The sequence below is a fragment of the Pelmatolapia mariae genome, linkage group LG3_W, assembly GCF_036321145.2.
Source record: "Pelmatolapia mariae isolate MD_Pm_ZW linkage group LG3_W, Pm_UMD_F_2, whole genome shotgun sequence".
In the NCBI taxonomy this organism is placed as follows: Eukaryota; Metazoa; Chordata; class Actinopteri; order Cichliformes; family Cichlidae; genus Pelmatolapia; species Pelmatolapia mariae.
The window spans coordinates 78,489,363-78,513,730 of NC_086229.1; the positions used below are offsets into that span (position 1 = coordinate 78,489,363).

Here is a 24,368-nt window from a genome sequence, read left to right on the forward strand (position 1 = left end):
GTCACAGAAGGTCATCTGAGGTAGGTAGATGAGGTGACCTGCAGGGCATTTTAGTGTTCGCAGGTTCCTGGAAGATCTAAGCTGCATCTAAACAGTTGCTCCTCGGGAGGCTGTTTGATTCTGAAATAGGTTGATCTTACATAAAGTAAAAAAAAATGGCTGGATCAAAATGGTCACTGCCCACCTGAGTGTCCCCGATGTGGATAACTGCTGAACTCTGTGGCTTTCTCCATGTGCCTGAGCAGCGTGTATGGTGCTGTAGCAAGAGGTGAGTTCAGTATAGAGTTTGGAGGAGTGGAAGAACATCTGTGTTTCTTTTGGCTCTGAAGAAAGCCATCAGCTAGCTTAACTACAAAGACAACCAATGGCCATTCATTCCAAGATCAATGGGAGCACTTATTATTATTATTGTTATTATTATTATTATTATTATTATTATAGTTCATTAGAGCACATCCACTGTATTCTACTCTGTTGTACTTGCTGCTACAATAGAGCCAGGCTACTTTAAACTCAATCTGATATACAAGAATAGGCAGCGCTATCCAAGATAGCATTACTTTTACATTTTTAAAATATGTTTGAAAATACAAATGCTGAAATACAAATTTAACCTCCATATTAAATTAGATAGTCCAGTTATTAAAGCAAGTAGACTCACTGCATGAGAGAAACAAATTCTCACAGATTCTCACAGCTTATGTCAGTCAGACACATAGAAAGAGTTACATTTATAAACAACAAGATCACTTTAAAAAGGAAAATGGTGATCATCAGTTGGTTTGAGTGTTGTTTTAGTTCTGTAAAAGCCCACTGGACAGTTTCTTCTAAGAAAAAGGAAAAACTTTGGCCAGCTTATTAGGTACACCTGTTCAACTGCTCATTGGAATAAATATCTAATTAGCCAATCACATAATAGCTCAGTGCATTTCGACATGTAGACATGGTCAAGACGACCTGCTGCAGTTCAAACTGAGCATCCGAATGAGCAAGAATGTGGCATGGTTGTTAGTCTGAGTATTTTATAAATTCCTGATCTGCTGAAATTTTCCCTCACGACCATCTCTATGGTTTAAAAAAAAAGGTCTGAAAGTGACCAGAATGCTTCATACTGACAGGAAAGAAAGAGTAACCTAAATGCAGAAGCGCGTCTCTGGACACACATTGAACCTTAAAGCAGAAGACCGCTCCGAGTGCGACTGCTGTCAGCTAAAAAACAGGACGCTAAGGCTACAGCTTTGGTGGGCTCACAGGACATTGTTTGATCTGATGAGTCTTGATTTGTGTTGCGACATTCAAATTGTAGGATCAGAATTTGGTGTAAACAACATGTGTTGTGGTGTAATGGTGTGGGGGGTAATTTCTTGGCACCCTTTGGGCCCCTTAGTACCAACAGAGCATCATTTAAACACCTAAATATCATTGCTAACCATGTCCATCCTTTTATGAACAGAGTGTACCCGTTTTCTGATGGCTGCTTCGATCAGGATAAGAATCACATGAACCTACTGTAGAATCTGGGACGTTTGGAACATCTCATTGAACCATAAAGAATTAAAACAGCTCTGAAGGCGCAAACTTGGGTCCAACCCAGTGTTCCTAACAAAGAGGTCAAAGGGCAGTGAAAATCTTTCCAAAAGGCATCAACACCAGAGCATAAATCCAGTTTGGTGGCTGAAAGTTTGCACACTTATTTCCTGCACATGTATCTTCATGCTGTCCCAGTAGCTCAGTCTCAGATGTTGCTGCTTGTACAGAACACAAAACCTGTGTTATCACATTGATCTCAGCAGCGTTATAGGTTGTTTGTTGGTTTAAGTAACAAAAGGAAACGCGATATTTTTGTCTTTGTTTTTGGAGTGCAAATGTTAAAAAAGACAAGAAACCACATGGTTTTATTCATTCTCTCTTATTTGGAGCACTCTGAGCCAAACAGTTCATCCGTTACTTGAAACATTTTGGGCTTGGATCCAGCTCATGACACAACTGAAGATAGCGAGCAGCCTGCCCTACTTTTCTGTGAAAGTCTTTATTTTGGCAGGAAGAGCAGGCGGGGAGTCGCACACACAGGGGGAATCCCAGCCTTCTCCTGACATTTCTTACTTGTATTGTGTCTGTCTTTTAAATTTGCCTGGCACTTATTTTGCTCTTACATTGGCATTCTTGTCTTAATGGGCTTCTTGCTTTATTGGAAATAAAGTCACAGTAGCGCTAAGCCTGTTGTTTCATAAAAGCCCTTAGCTTTGCTTTTTGTTGCCAGAGCACCATCTTTAATCTGCTGTTGCACTCAAACACGGCACACCTCCTCCTCCGAAGCAACTGACACAACCATCTTGTATGTTTAAACGAACACTCGCTACATGGACACAAAACTGGTTGAATGTAAATGAATCTCACACAGGCGACAGTAGGCCGTCCTACGGACACATGCCGTCATCTGATCGTTCTCTGCATCTGCTCCCACTGCGACTGCCAAGAGAACAAGAAGTCCAGCATGGAACGGCTTTGAATCGTCATTGAAGAGGGGGGCGTACCGTCGCCGTGGCTTTCCCGCTCATCGGAGCTCGCCGTCATTTGGCTTGTAGCTCGCACGGTCTGTGTCATGACACGTGGAGTAAAGATCAGCTGGTTTTACAAAGGAGGTCTTCTAGTATCTTATTTATTTTTGCTCTCATTGTCCTCAGATGAGGCTGATAGAGAGCAGCGAGAAAGGCGCCAGAAAATGGCCCAGATGATTTCGAGTGGTATTGAATGTGCTGTCACTCCAAAGCTGACGGGAAGCTCTACGGCTCACTGGAACTCTCGGCAGATATGCCAAGCGGAGTTCGAGATAATAGCGGGATGAAGAGGCTGTGATTTGATTCGATGCTGCCTAATTATTCGTCCACTCTTTGCAGTGTTCTTGCATCTGACTTAGAAGATTGTGGATGAGATTGTGGGTATTGCCTTGGCGTATGATGGTGATGATAATAACCTTTACTTATAGCACACAAATTCAATTTCACAGTCCTACTTCAAAATCTGCACACTTCCCTTTAATTAGTGCATTCAGTTCCTTTCCTTTAAAACAGCCCCGTCTGCTCTATATGAAAAGCAAATCTGCTTATTTTCCCTAATACTGCTTATTACTGAGAATTAGAAAATTTGGCCCATGTCTGTGCATTTTACAGCCGCTTGTCATTCAAATGTTTTTTGTGCACCAGCAGAACAAATCTGTTTTTTGAGCAAAATAGAGAGCAGATCATCTCCTATGTTTAAGGGTGCACTCTGCTTTATTTGAACATATATATATATATATATATATATAGATAGATAGATAGATAGATAGATAGATAGATGTATATATGCTTGACTTTGATCACCCTCATGGTTGCAGGTGGGCTGGAGCCTATTCCAGCTGCATGGAGACAGCAGGAGACGGGGTACAGCCTGTGACAGGACTAGAAGAAAGAGACAAAGAGACAGAGAACCATTCAGATATACGGGGAATTTAGAATAACTTGTCCTCATTAACTGCATCTCTTTGGATTGTGAAAGAAAACCTGAATACCTAAGGTGGTAAAACCACACAAATGCAGTCCAGCCAGATGGTGGATTCAAACCCAGAGCATACCCTGCTGTAAGGCAACAGTGCTAACCTCTGAAAATGTTCCGTTTTAAAATTAAAAGTAATTTTAATTGTTACTGTATTGAAAGCACATGTCAGAGGCAAGATTCAGGAAAAATCAGAACAGGTATCATAATAAAAACATCTACCTCACCATGCCTTATACTCTGAGTTTCGAGCAACAAGGGCCGAGTTGGCAGCTGCTTATTTGCATGAAGCTGAAGCCTAGCCTGCTTTATGCAAATCAGATGCCTCTGCAAACTCCTGAAAAATGACCACTGTTCGTGTAATATGGCAGCTTCATGCCTTATTTCCCTCTTCAATTGACATACATTCAGGTGTATATATTTCCTTAATATAAGAATGTTTGCATGTTAGCCACCGGGTTGGTTTCAGTTTGAAAGTGGGATGCAGACAGGTCGGTGTTTGTGCCTGCAGGAGAGTCGGAGCACTTTCGTTTTCATGCTTGCGTGCAGAAACCTGCCTGTGGACATGTACAATACTGGTTAACAGGCACCAAAATAATTTAAAGTGTATTTTTCTCATGTCATCATGTTAGCATAGGTTTAGGAAATATTAAAAATACAACAACGGTATTCATTGTGTACTGCCCACCCACTGCAATACAGATCACTTCCAGGGGTTGCCTGTCTGCACCTCTGCATACAGCATGAAGAGAAAAGAATGCATACCTGCCGGCCACTTCATTAGTAACATGTTGCTAGTACTTGGTTGGCTTAACAAGTAAAAAAGTCTTTTTGTTTGAGTAAAAAGACAAAAATTTGATCAAGTTGTCACGAAAAAAAGTTTCTGAGTTCTGTGGGTAAAGGTGTATACTGCTTATCCACTTCATGGTGTAATCATCAGTCCATCCTGACAGGTTAGCATATAGCATCAATATAGCAGAGCATGTGGACCATGTCCACATGTCTGAAAACATCAAGTTGTTGCCACGTAATTTGCTCATATGCGCATTAACAAGCATCTGAACACACACACACACGAGAGTAGTCAACTCAAAGCCACTGCCTTGACCGATGCTCAGGAGGTAAAGCAACTCATCTACTCATCAGAAGGTTGACGATTTGCTCTAGTCTGTATACGAAAGTACCCATAGGCAAGAAACCGAAGCCCAAATCGCTCCTTGTGCAAAAACAAAAATGCTTGTTAATGAGGCATGATGTATTAATCGCTTTGGGTGCTCATGTATAGTAAGAAGGCACTAAATAAGACCCAGTCCATTTACCTTTTTAACCTCGTTTGGATCCATTCATAAATTCCAAAAAGTTTTATTAAAATAGTGCCAAATTGCAACAGCAGAGGTCTCAAAACGCTTTGTAAGTTAAAGATCCTACAATAATACAGAGAAAGCCCAAAAATCAGGCAGCCACCTGTGAGCAAGCGCTTGGCAACAGTGGGAAGGAAATACCCCCTTTTAGCCAGAAGAAACCTCTGACTGAACCAGGCCCATCTGCTGCGACTGGTTGGGGATTAGGCGAGGAAGACCGGACAAAAGACAGACTTGTTAGGGAACATAAGTGTATAGACGTCAGCTGAACAGGTGAAAAAGTATTAGGACATAACCTTTTCATGGTCTTTACCTGCTTTTTTAATGTCTTGAGTGTTTCTGGCTCATGTATGAAGGGTTAAGCAAACAGTAACTAATAAAATAAATAACTGGTGGAAAGCTTGTGTCTCCTTCTGTAAACTAAAGTTTTCTCTTTCACAGCACTGTATGTTGTGATATTTGTGTGATAGTGAATAACTTTTGGTGAGCATTATTTCTGAACCCTCACCGAATAAATATTTCTGTGTGGGGAAAAGAGGCGCATCATTTCCTTACTATAACTGTCGCGTAAAGCAATTTCCATCCTCGATAAAGCTGTCATCGCTCAGCACGGTGCGCACGGGAGTGGGGTTTGCAGCGGCAGTTACATCCCTGCCGTCACAAAGTGGCTGCTTGATGTCCCCACCGCACCGCGTGTGCGCCCGTGGCTCTGAAATTGCTTTAAATAAGTCGCGCTGTGCGCATCATTGACTTCGCCATTCACCCCGCGCCACTGATCCAAAAAATAGAGCCCCCGAAACTGTCGCGACGAGACGCATTTCCCGCCTCTCCTTCTCACCTTGCACGCCCTCTTCCTTTCTCTCCTTCCTCTTTCTTTCCATCAGGGTCTGGTGGGAGAAAAGTACGGCAGCATCCGAGTGCCGGGGGAGGTGGAATCGGCGGAGTTTGAGATGATCTTGGATGCAGCTGTGGAGGCGGGGCTGGACACACACATCCTGGAAGAGTGGTACTGCAGGGATGAAAACTCGGTGCCACCCGCATACTACCTCAAACCCAAAGCCCAAATGCTCAAGAACTACCAGAACTCTGTGAGTCCAGAGCTTTAATCGCACTCAGTCACACTAACAGGAGGCTCGAGCTGTTCGTGTCCTTGAGTTTTGTGTGGAATGAATTAAATTTCAGCATGTAGGGAAAAGAAGAGCAGCTCTTCTTTGAGGTCGATGAGTGAACTTCTTTTTGTCTTTTTTAAATGTTTCACATCCTTGCAAATCAGCCTGAAAAGCCACTTAAAGAATCTGTTAGCAACATTTATTTTAAATAAAACGTCCAAGGTCTGCCTTTAACTTTCAAGAGGTAGTACGCCTCAGTTTTCTTAAGTACACCATCTTGATGTTCCCTTGAGCTTCACTGAAGTTAAAAAAAAAAGTAACAGTGAAAGACTTTGTGATGATAAAAATAATCACAGAGAAAATTCAAGATTTAGGCATTAAAGAGAACCAGTCGTTTTGCATTTCCTTACTTGCTGTCATATATAAACACATTTTTTAGGTACACTTCGTCACACATTTTTTAACACAGATATTTGTAGGGTCAAAAACTTCAACCTGAGCATCAGAATGAGGAAGAAAGATCATTTTAGGTACTTTGAACATGGTGATGGAAAAATCTGAAAGGAAAAATAGAACTGAGCAACGTTTAAACAGCACAGCCTACAGCCAGGTATTGTTTCTGACCATGTCCAACCCTTTATGACCAAAGTGAACCCATCTTCTGATAACACCATGTCACAAAGCTTTTTGAATATGGCAATGAGTTCACTGTACTCAGATGATCTCCACAGTGATCAGATCTCAGTCCAGTAGAGCACCTTTGGGATGTGGTGGAATGGGAGCTGTGTGATCCTATCATGTCAGTATGGACAAAAATCTCTGAGGAATGTTTCCAGGACCTCGTTGAATCTGTGCCATGAAGAATTAAAGCAGTTCTGAAGGCAAAACAGGGTGTAATCTGGTACTAGTGAGGCATATATAATAAGTCCAAGTAATCTCTTCAGACCATCCATGCTCCTTTGTAGACAGTTTTTGAGTGACTCTCAGTTAGAGGAATAGCTCTAATATGTTCATCTTTATGAGCAAAGAAGCTTTTGTTTGCATGTGGCAACCAATCAGAATAAAATGAACCTAAAGGAAGAGGAGCTAAAGTCAGCTTTATGATGAGCTTGTTTCATATGAAACACTTGAATGTTTCCTGTGTCGCTGCACATATTTGCACTCTTCTTGCACAGAAGCGAGTGACAGCACTCGCTCCGTACATGGTAAGAGTCCATGCTGTGCAGTCAGACTGTCCTCTCTCTGCCCCCTCTTCTGCTTAGATGGAGTCAAGCAGCGCAGTCAAGACCAAGAACGACAAGGCCTGGAGGAACGTGTCAGAGGAGATCAAGAGGATCTTCCGAACGGCGGTGCTGCAGCTGCAAGAGAAAGGGACCATGAAGAGCGCTCAGGCCAAGAAATTCCTTTGCTCTGGTAAATTTCACGTCTGCTTTTTCTTTTCGTGTCATACTTTTCTCGATACCTTCTTTTCAAACAGGATCACGTCTCTCTGTCTGCTGGACTGCTGCTCACTTTTATCTTTCTGGCTTTTCATTTGGTTTTTGAAAATTATTGCAATTTTAGATTTTAAAAAATTGATTTGTTTCTTCTGTGATACCTCGCTGGATGTTTTCAAGTTTTAAAAAGTCGGCTTGGCTTTGTTACAATGATGTTACAATAAAAGCCAGCTAATTTCTCCTTACAATTCTTCAATAATGACAAAAGTGTGTTAGTCGCAGCCTCAGTTGCTACAGTAAATAAAAAACACAGTGAGTTTATTCCTAATAAATAAATTAAAAAGTTGTTATATGCGCACAACATAAAATACCCAATTAAAGAACACTTGTATGCCAAGGTTGCAACTGGCTGGAATAAAAACAACATTAACCTTTGTAGGGAACAGAAAATCACACAGCAAAGGCCGTATATTTAATAAGTGAGCCTGTCACCTTGTAACTAAATTGATAACAAGAGATGAGATGCAATCAGGGTCTATCAGAGTCACCTCAGTGGACGACAGTGATTGATCGATCACATAGTCGCTTCTCTTCCGAGTTATTTATCCAAGCAGCGTGTCGCAGTGTCAGACCTTTTCTTTTTTTTTTCTTTTTTTAATCAGAAAGAAGCTGATGGTTGCCTTTCACAACTTTTTATTATTATTTATTATTATTATTAGTGTCGCGAGTCTGTTTTCTGTGTTGTCTGTGCCCCATAGCAGCAGGGGTGTGTCTAAATGGAGATGTATGTGGTGGCACTTGCCCTGGTTGTAAGTAGACGGCAACAGATTTTTGCATTTCATTCATCACAAGCAGATTTCACACAGTTGATAACGTGACTGCGTTCAATCACAAACCGACTGAATACTAGAGACTGGCTTCTGATTGTTTCTTATTTATTGCCACTTTGATGCACCAAAGTTGCTTCGAAGACAGCAACTGACTGCAAGTGGTGCAGACCTGGTCCCCGTCTCAGAAGCAGTTATTTCAAAGGCAAGGATTGCAAGTTAAGTGCACAAAGTTGCTGCAGCAGTTCTGGTCAGTTGCAGCTGCAGCTGCAGTCTCCAACCATGGTGTTTTTCTAGTGTGACTACAGAACAATGTGTCATTGCAAGTATACCAGGTGAGTTATAGAATATGAATCTAAATTAACTCTCAGGGCAGCCATATTTCCTAATGCATGTTTAAAATTATTAAAATAAGAAATTAAAATCATTACAACTTGCTGAAGTTGCATCTAATTTTCTGACTGAATTTTTTGGAACTAATCCTTCAAGAAATCTGCTTTTCTTTTCTGATGCTGTCACAGTGCAAGCAACACACTACTAATGACACTTTAATGACAGTCTTATCAACCAGGCACAGTTTAGTCGTTTAAATTGTGGAAATCAGGAATAATAGGAGCTAATTAAGGAGTGTCGCTTAGAGTTTTATCATTTTAGATAACAAGGAAGCTTCTAGTTTTTATGCACTTTAATTGAAGAGTCTGTGGAGGAAGTTGTGCCGTCTCCCAGAACTCCCAGCATTTCTTTCTCTCTTTGTGTCTTCCCCTCCGTCATTAGCAGACTGCCCTGTGAGCTCAGCTGAAAGCAGAGTTTCAGTCAGTGGGCTCTTTGTGGGCGAGCCTGTGATACAGTTCAGTAAAGCTGCATTGTATGATTTTTACAAACCTTCTTGTGAATAAGATTCAAGAGAAATATAATGGGAGGCTAAAAGCTCCTTAAACCTGTTCGGCTCTGCTCGTGTCATGTCATGAATTTTTACCTTTGCAGGTTGCTCGTGGGTTTTGTGCTACTCGAATATGATTAATTAAAGAATGTCTTTTTTCTTCTTTCAGCCTTGGAGGATGAATTAGACTTTGCCCTTGGGAAACAAACGCCTGCCTTTCTCAGGAAATGTGTCTGCTACATTCGTAAGATCTCCAACTTTGACCGCTTCGCCAAACTCCCTGAGATGGCTCGCTACATGGACATCGTGGTCAGCAGCGATCGGGTCATGCGCAACCAGGAGGCCTACGAACGCCTCCTGAAGGTGCGGGATGAGTTCATCCCCACGGTCGTGGCCGCCTCCAATCTCCGCGTCTATTCTTCTGTCACCCACTGCGACATGAAGTTAGGCTACTCCCAAGAAGTGGAAAGCCACTATGTAGAAGGTCTGTGCAAGCAGTTCTACGAGGACATGGTGGACATCATCCAGGCCACGGTCCAGCAGAACTTTGACACGGAGTCTGACCCGCTGTACGACGAGATCCTGCAGCACCTGTCCCTCTGTAAGTCCTATGCGGCCCTCTACGAGTACAAGACCGAGTCTCTGGATTACGTGCAGGAGTATCTGATGCCATCTAAGGGGAGCAGGACGAGCCCTCTAGTGGTGTACGGGGGACCCTGCACCGGAAAGACGCTGCTGCTGTCCGAGGTGGCAAAACAGGTGAGACATGCAGGCGGTAACTTCGTCTTTTTTTGTGCCACCCGCGTCTCAGTTTTCCTCTCATTTTGGCTCTCGCTGTGCGTTCGCGCTCGTGTGTCTGTCTGATCCGAGCATGTGTCCATCTTTGTACAACAGAGTATGAGGGGGCGTGCGACTGTTCATCTCTTCTCATCAAACGCTTGCTTGACCATCTGTGTGTCTGCCAAGAGGCAGTCCATCACCATGCACATGCCTCTAATTTCCCACGAAGCCATGCAGCTGCATGTGTACACGTTTGCCTACATCTGTGTGGAACTTCTGGAAAGTTTGCCTATTAAAACAGTTGCAATGGGTACATTTATTGTTCAGTGGAAGCCAGTGTGTGTGGATCTTTGTGCACACGCACCCCACTCTCTGTTCACTCTCCGGCTTTTGTGTGCCATCTGGCTGCCCGGCTACATTAAGATCACACTGTAGCCAAGATCACACAGCAGACACCCACACATCCACCCCTCCTGTCCAACCTTTGTAATAAATCTCACATTTATTTTAAGCACCATTCAAGTATTTGCCCAAAAACTGAGCTATAGAGGTGGTATAAAAATGTTGCAAGGTGCAACAAAATGATGATGAAAGCCTAAAGTTCAGCGTTAAAGATTACCGGGAGACGACAGGAAAAGTTTTAAACTTAAAAGTAAAAGGATGAGTGGGAGGGTGTAAGAAGAAGCTGCAGTTTAAACAGCAACATTAATCCGATCTATGGTTCTAAATAATTTAACTACAGTTTTAATCATTAGCAGTTTTAGCATTAACTGCTATAGGACTGCTTATCTATTTTCTACGATCTGGTGACTGTGGACGCCGTCCGAGTACAGTGAACTCGTCGTGTTCAGGAAACCAGTTTTAGATGATCGTGTTGCCATCAGAAGATGGTACACTGTGGTCATAATGCGATGGACATGGTCAGCAACATTACTCAAGCAGGCTGCGGTGTTTAAGTGATGCTCAGTTGGAACTATGGGGTCCAAAGTGTGCCAAGAAAATATCCCGTACACAATCACACCACCGCAAGCCTGAACTGTTGATAGAAGGCAGGTTTGATCCCTGCTTTCACGTTGTTTACGCCAAATCGAGACTCACGAGATCAGGCAACATTTTTACAATCTTCTATTTTCCAGTTTTGGTGAATCTTTTTTCAAATGTTACCCTCAGTTTCCTGTTCTTAGCTGATAGGAGAGGCACTCAGTGTGGTTTTCTGCTGCCACAGCTCATCTGCTTCAGGGATTCGCAGGTGTTTTTCTGCATATCTTAGCTGTAACGAGTGGTTATTTGACTTAGTGTTGCCTTCCTATCAGCTTGAAGCAGTCTGCTCTTTCTCTGATGACCTTTGACGTCAACAAGGCGAGATCTTTCTCTCTGTCAGACCGTTCTCTCTAAACCCTAGAGACGGTTAGTGGATCGGCAGTTTTTGGAATACTCACACCAGCATCTCTGGTACCAACAACAATGCTCAGTTTGAACTTCAGCAAATTAGTAAGAAAATAAATGTATTTGAACTGTTCGGCGGGCCTGGGGTTTATGAGAAAGGGATGCTATTAGATTCAAGGGGCTTAATAAGGTGTAGAAGCTTGCAGCCACTCGAGTCCGGTGGACACAACTCACACTGGGAGTGTTGGGTTTGTTTCATTTGAATCCCAGCTTAGGCAAAACTGGGTCTGCTGGAAAATATAGATCTGTGTTCCTCCACGCTCTGGTTTGTTTGTGGAGAGAAGAGCATTTTTATTACGAAACAATTTAGCGGAAATGTAAACGCTACAAATGATTATTTAATAACCGTCAGCTATTTCCTCTAAATAGCATATTTTATTACCCTGCTTCTCTGTAAAGCATCTGTGATGGAGAAGACCCGGACAGCCAGCACACAATCTTCATTTCCATCTGAAGATGAGGTGCACTGCATATCTATTTAACTATGTCTTTGATGTATTATGTAGTATTTAGCCAGTCCCAGTCAAAATGTCCTACACTGGTGTTAGAGTTTGGACTTTCAGCTGTTTTATTAAGTGTTATTTCTAATAATACTGATTTTCTTTGCACACTTTAATAAAGTAGCTGAAAAGAATGAAATGACAAAGACTGGATTTTTTATTTGGAGCTTAAATACCTCAGTTCTCAGAGTAGCTTTAGGCCTTGGTCGTGTTTTATGATGATAACAGATGTGTGAGGAAATAAAACAGATTTTCATATCATCACCCAAACCACACACAATTGCAGAATAAAGATAAATATATCGGATGATAAATTCAACTAGCCGTTAAGGAGACTTTAATAGCGTAATACACAGCAATAGGTAATGGGTTCCTAACAGTGGAATGGCTGCTTTGGCACAGTTAGAGATTACTGGCTATGCAGAAATGAGTCTTTAGAGGCTGCTGAGTTTGCGGCTCGTGATAATCGTCGGCATTTAGTGTACTTAAGGATCGGGTTAATTAAAGTTATGCACATTTATAATCAAGTCACTTTCAAAACGAATGTGCATTTTATAGTTCTGTGGTGTTTCTGTTGCGGTTATGTTGTATTTTATGTATGTGCTATGTTAGTTGGTTGTAATAAAGATGGATGTAGCTACGCCCAGTGGTTTCAGAAGTCCTGTTTTAAAGCCTTGAGATCAACATGTTCCCCGCTGTCAGATTGGTGTTTTAAAAGCCAGGCGTGGATATGACGGATGATCTGATATTGTCGTGTTGGTGTTGTTCCCAGATCATCATGAAAATGTTGTTCCAGGTTCAACATTGCAAGTGACCAATCACAGTGTTGTGACGTTATTCTTTTGCGCGCCAAGCCATTCATGCATTTATGAAATTCCAATGTTGCATGGACAATATCAATTCTGCTTACCGTTTATTAAAGGGTTAGGGTTAGGGTCAGGGTCCGTTGATCGGCGGACAGAGGCGGTTTCTCGCAGCTTAAGTACAGTTTTTTGTTTTACGGCGGTTTTTCCTGAAGTCGCAAAAGTATGACGTCATAACATTCTGATTGGTCACTTGCAATGTTGATCCTGGAACAACATTTAGTATGATGATCTGGGAACAACACCAACACGACGATATCAGATCGTGCGGATATGACAGTGAAACAGCGTGCTCATTGGCTAATCACTTATCAATCACCTTGTTAGCCAATGAGCATATCCTGGATAATCAAAGATTGGATTTCCCATAGACTTCTTTACAGTCTTTCTTCTTCAGCGCTCGCCCCCTGGTGATCATTAACAAGAATGCAGGCTGAAGGCACTTCTTCATTGGTGTCACGTTTTAAACCCGTAACAGCCGATTTAGACTGATTCCAGTTGGACATGGAACTGGAAACCCCGTTTAACCCTACGCCGTAACCTTCCATGTAACCTGACATGCACTTCCCGGGAAATGTAACTACACGCAGGGTCAGTGCACGCCAGGACGACTGAGCGGTGTCGAAGGTTATGGCGAAGGGTTAAAAGAGGTTTCTGGTTACATTAAGTTATGACATAGATTCATTTTCTATCCTGGATACTCCCTCTTTTGCTTTTTTTGATAGTTTCAGAAATGCTCCCTTCAGGAATTTGCTGACACATTTTCATTTGGGACATTGGGACATGGTTGTTATTCTCTTACTGAAACGTAACATGTGAAACAAACACCAGCGAAGACTATAACATCGCATTTGCATGTGGCTGAACCAAACATAATATATATTATATTGGGATTTATAATAATATATACACACACATGCGCTACAATCATTCTAGTAAGATTTCGGATTAAGTTGCCCTTTATATAGGTTTGCAGTTGGAAAAATCCAGAGTTTACTGAGTTTATGTTTAAATAAAAAGAGTAATCGACACAGCCAAAACAATAAGAAATGAACTCTTTTCTATAAGTTTGCAGAATGGATTATTTTGCTATCACGAAAACGCCTGTTAGCCTTGAGAAACACATTGTCATTGCCTCACCTGGTGCCCAGGTGCTGTGTGTGTGTGTGCGTGTGCGTGTGTGTGTGTGTGTGCTGCTGCTCTCTTTTGTTCATCCTGCATCTGTGTGAACGTAGCTCCTCACAGCTGCTAACACACTGCTGTGTTGCCTGGCTCACTGACATTACCCCGCGTACAGTTGAGTGGTGAAATTTTGTAAATGTGCAGTTCCTAGTGTTTCTTTTGTGTGCCATACTGTTTGCTCTGCTGAAAAATTTCTATGTTACTGTTAACTGTCGTCTTACATTGATGTGATTACAGCTGTGAGTGAGAAGCGTGCACAGTTAATACCATTCGCAGCAAAATGTCACCTCTCCTTGATCCTGGTTCTGCTGGAAGTTTCTTCCTGTTAAAAGGGAGTTTTTTCTTCCCACTGTCAACAAGTGCTTACTCGTAGGGAGTTATGTGATTATTTATAATTTCTCTGTATTATTGTAGGCTCTTTACATTACCATATAAACACCCAGCACCAGTGTTGGGAAGGTTACTTTTAAAATGTATTCCATTACAGAATACCGAATACATGCCCCAAAATGTATTCTGTAACGTATTCCGTTACGTTACTCAATGAGGGTAACGTATTCTGAATACTTTGGATTACTTAATATATTATCATGCTGTTTACAACTACGTGAATGTACTATTGCTGTGATTTATTACTGATACTGAAGGTCCGCGGCTCCGAACCGTAGTAAAGGGACATCTGGCTAATACGTCGGGTTCCGTGTCGGGCTGGTAGCTGAAAACTAGCTTTACTTTGTTGTCTGGGTCAACTTTGCTAGCGAGAGACAGAGAGAGGCGTTGAAAGGCTGCTCCAACGGAACTTATTTTTTCCGGAGGAAAACACGAACACAGTGTACAGTTGAGTCTTAATAGCTTACTTACAAATGGGCTCGTCAGGCACTCTTCTTGGCTGCAGTGGTTATTATTATATTTACATGCTTCCAGCTCCCGTTTTTGCTCCGTGACAGCTCGGACTTTTCCTTTCTCTCCCTCCCTCGCTCACAGACACATAACGTGTATGGTAGTCCATTCTCGCTGCAGCACGGACTACACTGCCCATGAAGCTACATTCTTTAGGGCCATGCCTGTAGCATTCTGCCTTTTAGCTTAGCACAACAACAACAACAAAAAAGCGCTCTCTCACCCAGGAAACACGCAGAGAGAGAGAGCGTCACCCTGTAACCATGGCAACCGTAACGCTGCCGCCTGGAACAACAGAGCGTAGCTGTCAAACAAACCCAAACAGTCCTGACCCGCGACAATATGAAACAGGAAAGTACCGCCGTGTAATCCATTTATTTCAACAAAGTAACTGTATTCTGAATACCACCTTTTTAAACGGTAACTGTAACGGAATACAGTTACTCATATTTTGTATTCTAAATACGTAACGGCGGTACATGTATTCCGTTACTCCCCAACACTGCCCAGCACTAGCCTGGTGTTCCAGGTTTGCAGAAGCAAAGCTTTTAAACATTTTCTACAGTGTTATGAGTTCGCTGTTTTATTGCATTTAAAGTCTTTTAAACTCTTTTTTTTTTTTACTTCTATGTTGGTAATAAAAGCCTGGACACCTTGAATGCAGCGTTGCTAAAATAAACCGATTGTGCACAAAGACAGCCTGTTGTGATGATGTCTATCATTATAATGTGCTGTATTACAGTTAGCGTCATGCAGCAACTTTAAAAAATATTTATCTTTGAGCACAGGAAACTGAGACTTTGTATTTGACAGTATACTATTCAAACAGAAGGTCTTAGAAACAAAAGCCGTGCTCTAATGTAAACCTGCCTGAGAATAAAGGCTGTTATCTTCTGCCTGCTGAGTTAAATAAAGGTGCCAGACACTGTTTGAGGAAAAATGTTAAATGATTTTTCTACACATATGTTTGGTCTTTGATATTTACAGTTTTATAAATTCAGCGTCTGCTCACATTCCTTACCCGCAGAATGAGGAATGGAGGCGCAAACACATGTAAAACATAACATTTTAAATACGCAGTAGACCGAATCTGTCTGTGTGTGTCTGTCTTTTCCTCTCCCTCTCTCTCAAACTCACTGAAAGTCAAATGTGGAGTGTCTTTGCGTTGCCCTGAATATGTCAGTTAACATTTTTAATGTCAAATGAAATCTCAGCTGGGCCATTTAATGAATTCATGAATGAAATTATAAGATCACTATAGCTTCAAAACTAGAGTAGTTCTCATTCACAGAATATTTTAACTGAGTGTTACACATTACACATGTCCAGTAACTAGAAAATGATTAAAAATGGTTTCCATGTTGGATTTATCCACAGTAATAATCTGTCAATGCTGTTTTTCAGGCCTACACGTGGCTGCAGAAAGAGATGGGCCCTGAAAGCGACCCAGTGGTCATTGTTCGTTATATCGGCTCCAGCCAGCTCTCCACAGACCTACGAACCCTCCTCCAGAGCATCTGTGAACAGATTGCATTAAACTACCGCTGCCTGATTCACTTTTTGCCTAACAAGATTCAGGAGATGAAGGAACTCCTGATCAACCTCTTAGGGGAACCGTCATTCCACAGGCCCTTGGTCATTGTCCTAGATGCCCTGGAGCAGCTCTCTGAAGCCGATGAAGCTCGCAAGCTGTGGTGGCTCCCCATACACCTCCCTCGGACGGTCCGCATTGTGGTGTCAACGTTGCCCAATAAACACGGCATCCTGCAGAAGCTTCGCCACCTCATCCATGATGAGGGGTATTATGTTGAATTAATCCAGAGAGACCGCAAAGTCTGCAGTCAGACATTAAAGCAGCAACTGCTGGGGGTAAAGAGAAAGGTCACCTCAGGCCAACAGATCTATGTCAATGAGGCACTTGCCAAGTGTACTTTGCCAATGTTTGTTAACCTCATCTACAGGGAAGTAGTTCACTGGAGGTCACATAAAGATGTGGATGATAGGTCGCTCTGCTCGACGGTGCACGAAAGCATAGAGCAGTTGTTCTACTCTGTGGAAAACAAGTTAGGCCAACGATTTGTCTTCAGAGCACTAGGGTATATCACCATGGCCAAGGCTGGGCTAACTGAAGTTGAGCTGGAAGATATCCTGTCCCTTGATAACATAGTTCTTGGTGATGTCATTGTGGCAACTTACCTCAAAAACCCATTGAGAATCGCCTATGACTTGATTGCGAAGCTAAGAGAGGAGCTTGAGGGGTATCTGGTGGAACGTCAGGTACGGAACGTCACTTTGATGGTCTGGGCCAACAGGCACCTGCACCTTATTGCCCAGAAGCTGTACCTTAGCAATGAGGAGGACGTGCATCAGATGCATAGCCTCTTAGCTGAGTATTTTCTAGGGGCATGGTCAGGGGGTAGAAAGAAGATCTTTACCTATGATAACAACCATTTCACTTCCTTGAACATTTCTCATCACAAAAACCCTCACCATCAGCAGTCCCATGAAAAGACATCTTCTGATAAGTACTCCTATGACAGACAGACTCCTGAACAACCTTGGGTGTTCCAGTGCAACCTTTTGGAGCCTGACATTTTCTTTGTCAACCACAGAAAAATGACAGAGCTCGTGTACCACCTTACCAGGAGTGGGCGTACAGATGACCTCATGTTTGGTGTCATAATGAACTTCAGCTGGCTCTACACAATGATCAAGATTGGCCAGTTTGAAAAGGCTCTAACAGACATTGACCTAGCTTACAGTTACACCCAAGAGAAAGAGCTGAAGTTTTTAGCCACAACTCTCCGTAGCATCAAAGTAAAAGTGCTGAAGAATCCGGCGTCGCTGTCTGCAGAGCTGCAGCAAAGACTTCTGCCAGTTGTCACCTCCCTGCCTAAACTCAGACACCTCCTTCTGGAGTGTGACAAAGATGGCCCAAAGTACTGCTCTATTGTGCCTCTCCACTCCTCTATGGATGTTACTTACAGTCCAGAGAGGCTTCCTCTTTGCTCCAGCTACATGCAGATTGTGGAGATCCTGCCCACTCTAGCCCCAAACATAGTCCTCGTAGCACTGGAAGATGGATCTGTCAGCACCTGGGATGTAGAGAGCAGGCAACTTCTACGGCAGATCGACACAGCCAGATCTGTTGTGCTGGGAATCAGGTTAACCTCTGATGAGAAGTATCTGGTTGTGGCCACAACTAAAAACACACTGCTCATCTATGATAATCACAAGTCCTGCCTTTTATCTGAGGTTGAAATCAAGGGCTCCAAGCATGCTGGCATCACTGGTGGCGTTGCCTTCATTAACGGTTTTACTTTATCTACCCATCATGCTTTGGCATGGCTTGAGGCTAGTAAAGATGTGAACGTCATTGACCTCCTCTATGGTTGGCCTTTGTACCAGTTCCACTGCTGGTATGAGGTGACTTGTGTCCAGTGCTCGCCAGATGGAATGTATGCCTTCTGTGGCCAGTACCTCAACACGGTCTCCATCTTTCATCTTGGAAATGGTGACAAGTTGGCCACTGTGACGTCTGAGTTTTCTGGAGGGTTTGTCAAGTCCATTCTTGTACTCGACACTCTCAACCAAATGGTGATGATTGACAATGAAGGCAGTTTGTCCGTGTGGAACACCAAAGAGGTCACCAACCCGAAGCTGATGGAGGATTATGATTGTAGAGGGGATGAGAGCGAAGTAGTGGGCATTGAGTTAGCGGAAGACCAACGTTCCATTCTCATTTGCAAGGCTCGAAGTATAGAGGTGCTGGACACAAAAGTATGGAAAATGGTAGAAAAGTTTAAAGCCAAACGTAGTGAACGCTTTGTTGCTGCTGTACTCTCCAAGAACGCCCAAAGCATTGTGGCCTCCATGGAAAATACCTCCTCTATATTTGTCTGGAGGAGAGACAGTGGACAGTGCATGGCTAGCCTGATTGAGATCTCAGGGGCTATCGTGAAACTCATCAAATCAATCCACCACAACTTGCTCCTTTCGGTTGCCAGCAGTGGAGTTCTGTCTGTTTGGGACATTGATATCATCACCGCCATGTCCAACATTGACAAAACAGGGAAGAAGATCCAGACCTTGCAGCTGTCTGGCAGAGAGGACTATGTGTTTACCATGGACGGCTCAGAAGCTGTCCACAAGTGGAACTTTAGCACTGGCTTCATTGAGACAGTCTTTAAGCACGAGGGCATAGTAGAGAACTGTGTCCTAACCTCCTCAGGGGATCTCATGGTGACTTCAGATGATAAGTCCAGTCAGTATGTCTGGCAAACCAACACAGGAGAAAACATATTCCGCATCAATGGACAGAGAATATCACAATTGTTAATTACGCACAATGACCAGTTTGTGGTGTCCCTTTGTGAGCAGAATGCCTCCAGAGTGTGGAGGCTTGCTACAGGGCACAAAGTCTGCAACATCTTAGTTACCCTCCAGAATGCACTGATCACCACAGCGAACACTTTCCTTGTGGGAACGTCAAAAAACAAGCTTCTCGCTGTCAGCCTGTGGTCAGGCAGCGTATCAAAGAAGTTTGTCTGCGATGATGGTATTACCATTGTCAACTTCAAACTCATTCCCGACTGCCCTGACTGTGTAGTCTTCATCACGTCCACCGAGACAGTCTTCATCTGGAGCGTTGCAGATGAGTCCGTTTGCAGGAGAGTCCAGTTGCCAGCCAATTTCCTCAAAAATCTAGAGGACTTCCAAATCTCACCCAACGGGAAATTAGGAATTGTCTCCAAAGGTGACGAGAATATTAACGTCTTGGACCTTCACAGTGGGAAGCTCAGGCTTGTTCATGCCGCTGGTATAATTTGGCGTCAGAAGTTATCAAGAGATGGACGTTACCTTGTATACATATGTTTCCGGAACTGTGACGAAGACGACGAGGCGGGCGTTGTGTCCAACCTGATCGTGATGCGCCTTGCCGATGGCAAGAGCATTGGCACATGCTCGCTTTACAAGACCCCCACCTTCCTGTCTCTCTCCCAGCGAGCGCTAAACATCATCATCGGCTTTGAGGATGGCAGCATTGGCACGTACACAGTAGTGGATCGTGTGGATGCTGCCCTCAAGATAAAGATAGCCACCTCCAACAGCCGACAGATTGTCAACAATGCCTCTCAGAAGGTCCGTCCCAAATGCAGCAATCATTCCTTTAAGACTGTTGCCGACTGCATTTGGAGAGAGTCGACAGAGGTCTTTTCCAGGGACAGCCCCATCAACGTGTCCGACTCTGGAGAAGGTGAGTCGACAACACCTACGAAAAAGACTGAACTGCTGCAGTGACAGGTGGAGAACAGAGGAGTGGGAGGAGCTAAGGTGGGAGGGCGGAGACAGGCGACAAAGCTTAGAATCTCTGGGGTCGCAGTTGATTCTTGTTTACAGCCACGTGATTCAGCTGCAGATGTCAGCCCTATGGGTAGTTAATGGGCCGACCGGTTTTTATCGCTGCACTCAAGTTATGTATGAATTACTTCCAACTTACGACACACTTTGTTTTACGCATTAAGACTGTTAGAAAATACTGTTTTTTCAAAAGAAAACACATGTAAATCGTGTGAAGTATTAGTTTGCCATTATGTGTCCTTTTGCATTTGAAGAACAAAGTTATGATTCAGATGTCTCGTTCAAACATTTACAAAGCCATTCCAGTGATCTTAGCCACTATCATCCTACCATATCTTTATTTATATTGTGCACATTAAGCCATACTGTTGTTCGTAAAAGAGTATATTCATGTTTGTATTAATATCAGGCTGTACTGTACAAAATGGAAGAACTATGAACATATGTACATATCTCTTTTTGGCTGCTGCAATTTGTCCTTAAAAAAACTAAACAAAAAAGTTATGTTGTGCTTAATGCAATCAAAGTGAGTGCCTGGAATTTAAAATGTTCTTTATGTGCAGATTACAAGATTTATGAAAATGCAGGGAATTTGTACACACAGTCTACGCACCGTTGCATAATACTTGCATTGACGCCAGATGTGAACGATCAGTGTACCGGTCAACAACGCGGGAGATGGAAGGCATTGCTCTCTGTAACGATAGTTGTAGAAATTTCTTGGAACAGTTTACGTAAATTGGATGTGAATTTGCCTGCAGTTCCATCAGTTTGTCTGCTGTTCGTTTTTTAAGGGAAACACCACTATTGAGCATAAAAGTAGCATAGCACCATGCACATTCACGCCTTAACCAGTGTATTTGCTTTAGGCTTAGTGGCGTTTGTTCAAGTGTTTCAGTGTTAAAGAAAAGAGTGATTAGCCCAATGTTTCTCTGAAACAGCTCGGCCGTGTGAATATATTTAGAAGTGTAGGCTGTAGGTGGAAGCACTTTATAAGTGGTTTTTGTGAGAAATTATTAGATTTATTCATATGAGACGTATAAATTGTTGAAAGTGTTCTAGGTTTGTCTTAAGATTTATCTACAGAAAGACACAAGCTATTCAGGCACTTGCAGGCTACAGCGGGCTCACTTGAAATGCTAGTCTCTTCATATGTGCCTGGTATCATTACAAATGTCGATGCTGTCGTTTTAGCAGCTGACGTCATAGGGGAACAGCTTTGGTAATCAGTGGTATTAAATATGGGTCAGTATTTGACATTGTTTGTCACCCTGTGTAAAAACTTTGGACAAGACACTGAAGATTGTGAATGTGGAGGAAAAATGTATCTTGTGGATATTTCAGCACAGATGTAAAGCAGAAGTTACATTTTAAATGTACATTTTTAAGTTGGACTTCCTGCTTTTATTTCAAATTGCGTGCCACATTGACACTGTTACATTTTTCTTACACATTCACCAACTTTAGTTTTCATGCTGTTTTTTTTCACAACTTTTCAGAAGGTGATTTCTAAATTGTTTCTGAACTCTATTAAAGTCATTCTAGGAGAAAATCTCACCACTCAGCAGCCATCTTGCTAACACCTCCGGGCCCTTAAAACAAGTGCTAACAATACCAACCCCTTATCTGAGTCAGTGGGGAGAAACCCATTACTTTAATCCTGTCGAGGCCACTTCAGTCAGAATTGGATTTGTATCCTGTCTGCAGTAACTTTTATGTGGTCCAAGGTGCCTGGGACCTTCCAACCCGTCCATATATTGAAAGCAGGGAGGGGAGCAGCAACACCTCCTTAACAGAGCAGACTGAGCACCAGTGGCATTAGACAGAGTTGGCCAATAGTGGGTTGCAAAGAATCTTGCGGATCCAATAGCACACCCTAACGGAAGGCTACTTTCAGCCACTCGTTTATTCCGAAGGGATCCCACCGGCGGGTAGTTCCACATATTTGATTTGGCAGATTTTTATACCGGCAACTGCTGTGGCATTTTTGTCTCCTCCCAAGATCAAACTATGGGTCTTTCGCTTGTTAGAAAAAGTGTAAAGTACCACACTATGGAGCCACTTATTGAATTTTGCACATAGGATGGACAGAAGAGAATCAACTGATCCATCAAATGAAGTGCACTGGTACTGACTGATCTGCAGAGTGCAGGCAGAGATTAACTGTGTGGCGTGCCAGAAGTAACATTGTGCCCATTTTGCAGTGATCACCTGCAACAGCAGTTACAAAGTTTTGTGACTTTGCTTTTACTAAGTCTGCACAACTTTATGGCTCAGTCTTGAGTGCCAATATGCTCAACAGCTCTGGATCATCCTAAGAGAGCACACGCAGAAGTATTGGGCAGCAGCTCTTAATTTTCAGCAGTCTGCCTTTACAAACATTTATGAAAGAATGAGTCTTGAAGAGCTCACTGAATTTGAGCGTGGTGCTGTAGTAGGATTCCACTGTTTCAAAAAATCTGTAAAACTTCCTAGATATTCCACCATCAGTTGTAAGTGTGGGTGGAAATGAGGAGTTTAGGAACCTACTGCCTAACAATAAAAAGCGCGGTTGTTGATTGAGCTTCAAACCTCCTCTGGCATTAACGTCGGCACAAAAACTGTGTGCTGGGAGCTTCGTCGCATGGGTTTGCATGGCTGAGCAGCTCCCGTAGCTGTAGCGTGTTGCTGGCTCAGTACTTTCGTCCACGTAGCATATTTCCAGCTTCTGCTGCAGCTCTTTGGAGAGGTGGGAAGTACGGCCATCTTTAAACATTTGTGTCTCTCTCTGATCTTTTTGACACTTGCTTGATAAATCGGACCCTGATAACATGTTAAAACTGTTGAGATCAGCTGACAGTCTGAAGGAATACTGGAACATCTTTGAGCTCGTACCTTGCAGGTGCCATGGGTGGCTTTTCTTTTTTCAAAGCATGACTGTAATTGAATTTGTCTCAAGCAGTGTTGAGCTGTGGTGAGTCCAAACTTTACCGAGGCATGACAGAAACAAAAAACACACACTTTCACTTTGACATATACTTTTTAAAGGGCTATTCCATCTTATTCTATGTTTACCAGTTTTGAAGAGTTAAGATAAAGGCCCTTGGATAATTTCAAACTAAGTAGCAGCACCGAGCTTTAAAACACTTTATTTCCCTCCGACTCAAGAGTTTAAAAAAAGATATTCTTTCAAGTAATTTGCCAAAGTCCCGATTATAGTTTGTGATTTACTTTTGTCGACAGTTGTTTCTGAGGCTTGTACTGTAATTATATTGTTACCAAATCGTTTCAGTGTTCGACTGTGATTATGTTTATGATAGAGAAAAACTTGCTATCTTTGCTAAAGAAGTTTAAAAAAAAAGAGTCCTCTTATAAAATATATCGGAATGCCAGTTTAAGAGTATATTTGAATGTGTCCATATGGAAGCCAGTAAAATGGTATTATTGTATGTTAAGTAACTTGAATGACTTTTAATAACTTACATGTTTGCAACTCATAGTTGACATACTGGTAATGAATGTTTCTATCGTATTCTTATCGTCAGGACTGACTTACCTGTTTAGAGATTTATATTTTCATAAATGTTGTACTTACATTTTGTTACAGAGTTGTTTAACTGGAAATTCAAAGAGAAAAAGAAACTTATGTCTGAAGCAATATGAACCTAGTGTGTATGCATTGTTTGTATGAAAATTTTAATGTAATAAAATGGTTCACTTTTTGCCTCCACGCTGCCACCGCCTCTGGCCTTTTCTTTTGTTTTTCCTTCTGCAACTAGAGGTTGCTGGACCACATTGTCATCGAGTGTCTTCTTTTAGAAATGAAAGTGTTCTCCTTGTGTGTCGAGAGAAGCTCTGCTCAGCTCATTCCTGAAGTACCGGTAGCTGTAAATGAAGTTGCAGAGCATGCTGTGAAACAGGAAATTCATGAAGGTTTGTTTTTTTTCCCCCGGAGAGCCAGAAAACATTGACAGAGCTGACAGCCTTAAACACACACACACGGAACCGAGCTGTAAAATGATTTGATAGGCCAGTAATTGCTCTTCTGCACGAGATGCCCAATGCCAGACAAGCGTGGTGAATATCTCTCCAACGCCGGCTGACGTTGTCATTGTAATTAGGCGATGCGTGTGCTGTGCACCTGTACACTGCCCTGCACATGCACGCGTACACACTTGCCGAGACACACAAACCTGCACCGTAAACACAT

At 42.6% G+C, this 24,368-nt stretch overlaps 1 protein-coding gene across 2 annotated transcripts in view; it reads left to right on the forward strand.

The window, feature by feature from the left end:
• The window catches only part of LOC134624848 (NACHT and WD repeat domain-containing protein 2), a 63,492-nt gene extending 39,647 nt beyond the window's left edge, over window positions 1-23,845 (forward strand). For both annotated transcript variants that reach the window (XM_063469946.1, XM_063469945.2), the window contains exons 5-8: window positions 5,780-5,983; window positions 7,267-7,417; window positions 9,317-9,906; window positions 16,223-23,845. In XM_063469946.1, coding sequence (XP_063326016.1) covers window positions 5,780-5,983; window positions 7,267-7,417; window positions 9,317-9,906; window positions 16,223-20,119 — 4,842 coding nt within the window. In that variant the 3' untranslated portion in view covers window positions 20,120-23,845. The remainder of the gene's footprint in view (window positions 1-5,779; window positions 5,984-7,266; window positions 7,418-9,316; window positions 9,907-16,222) is intronic.
• Window positions 23,846-24,368: the final 523 nt, after the last annotated feature.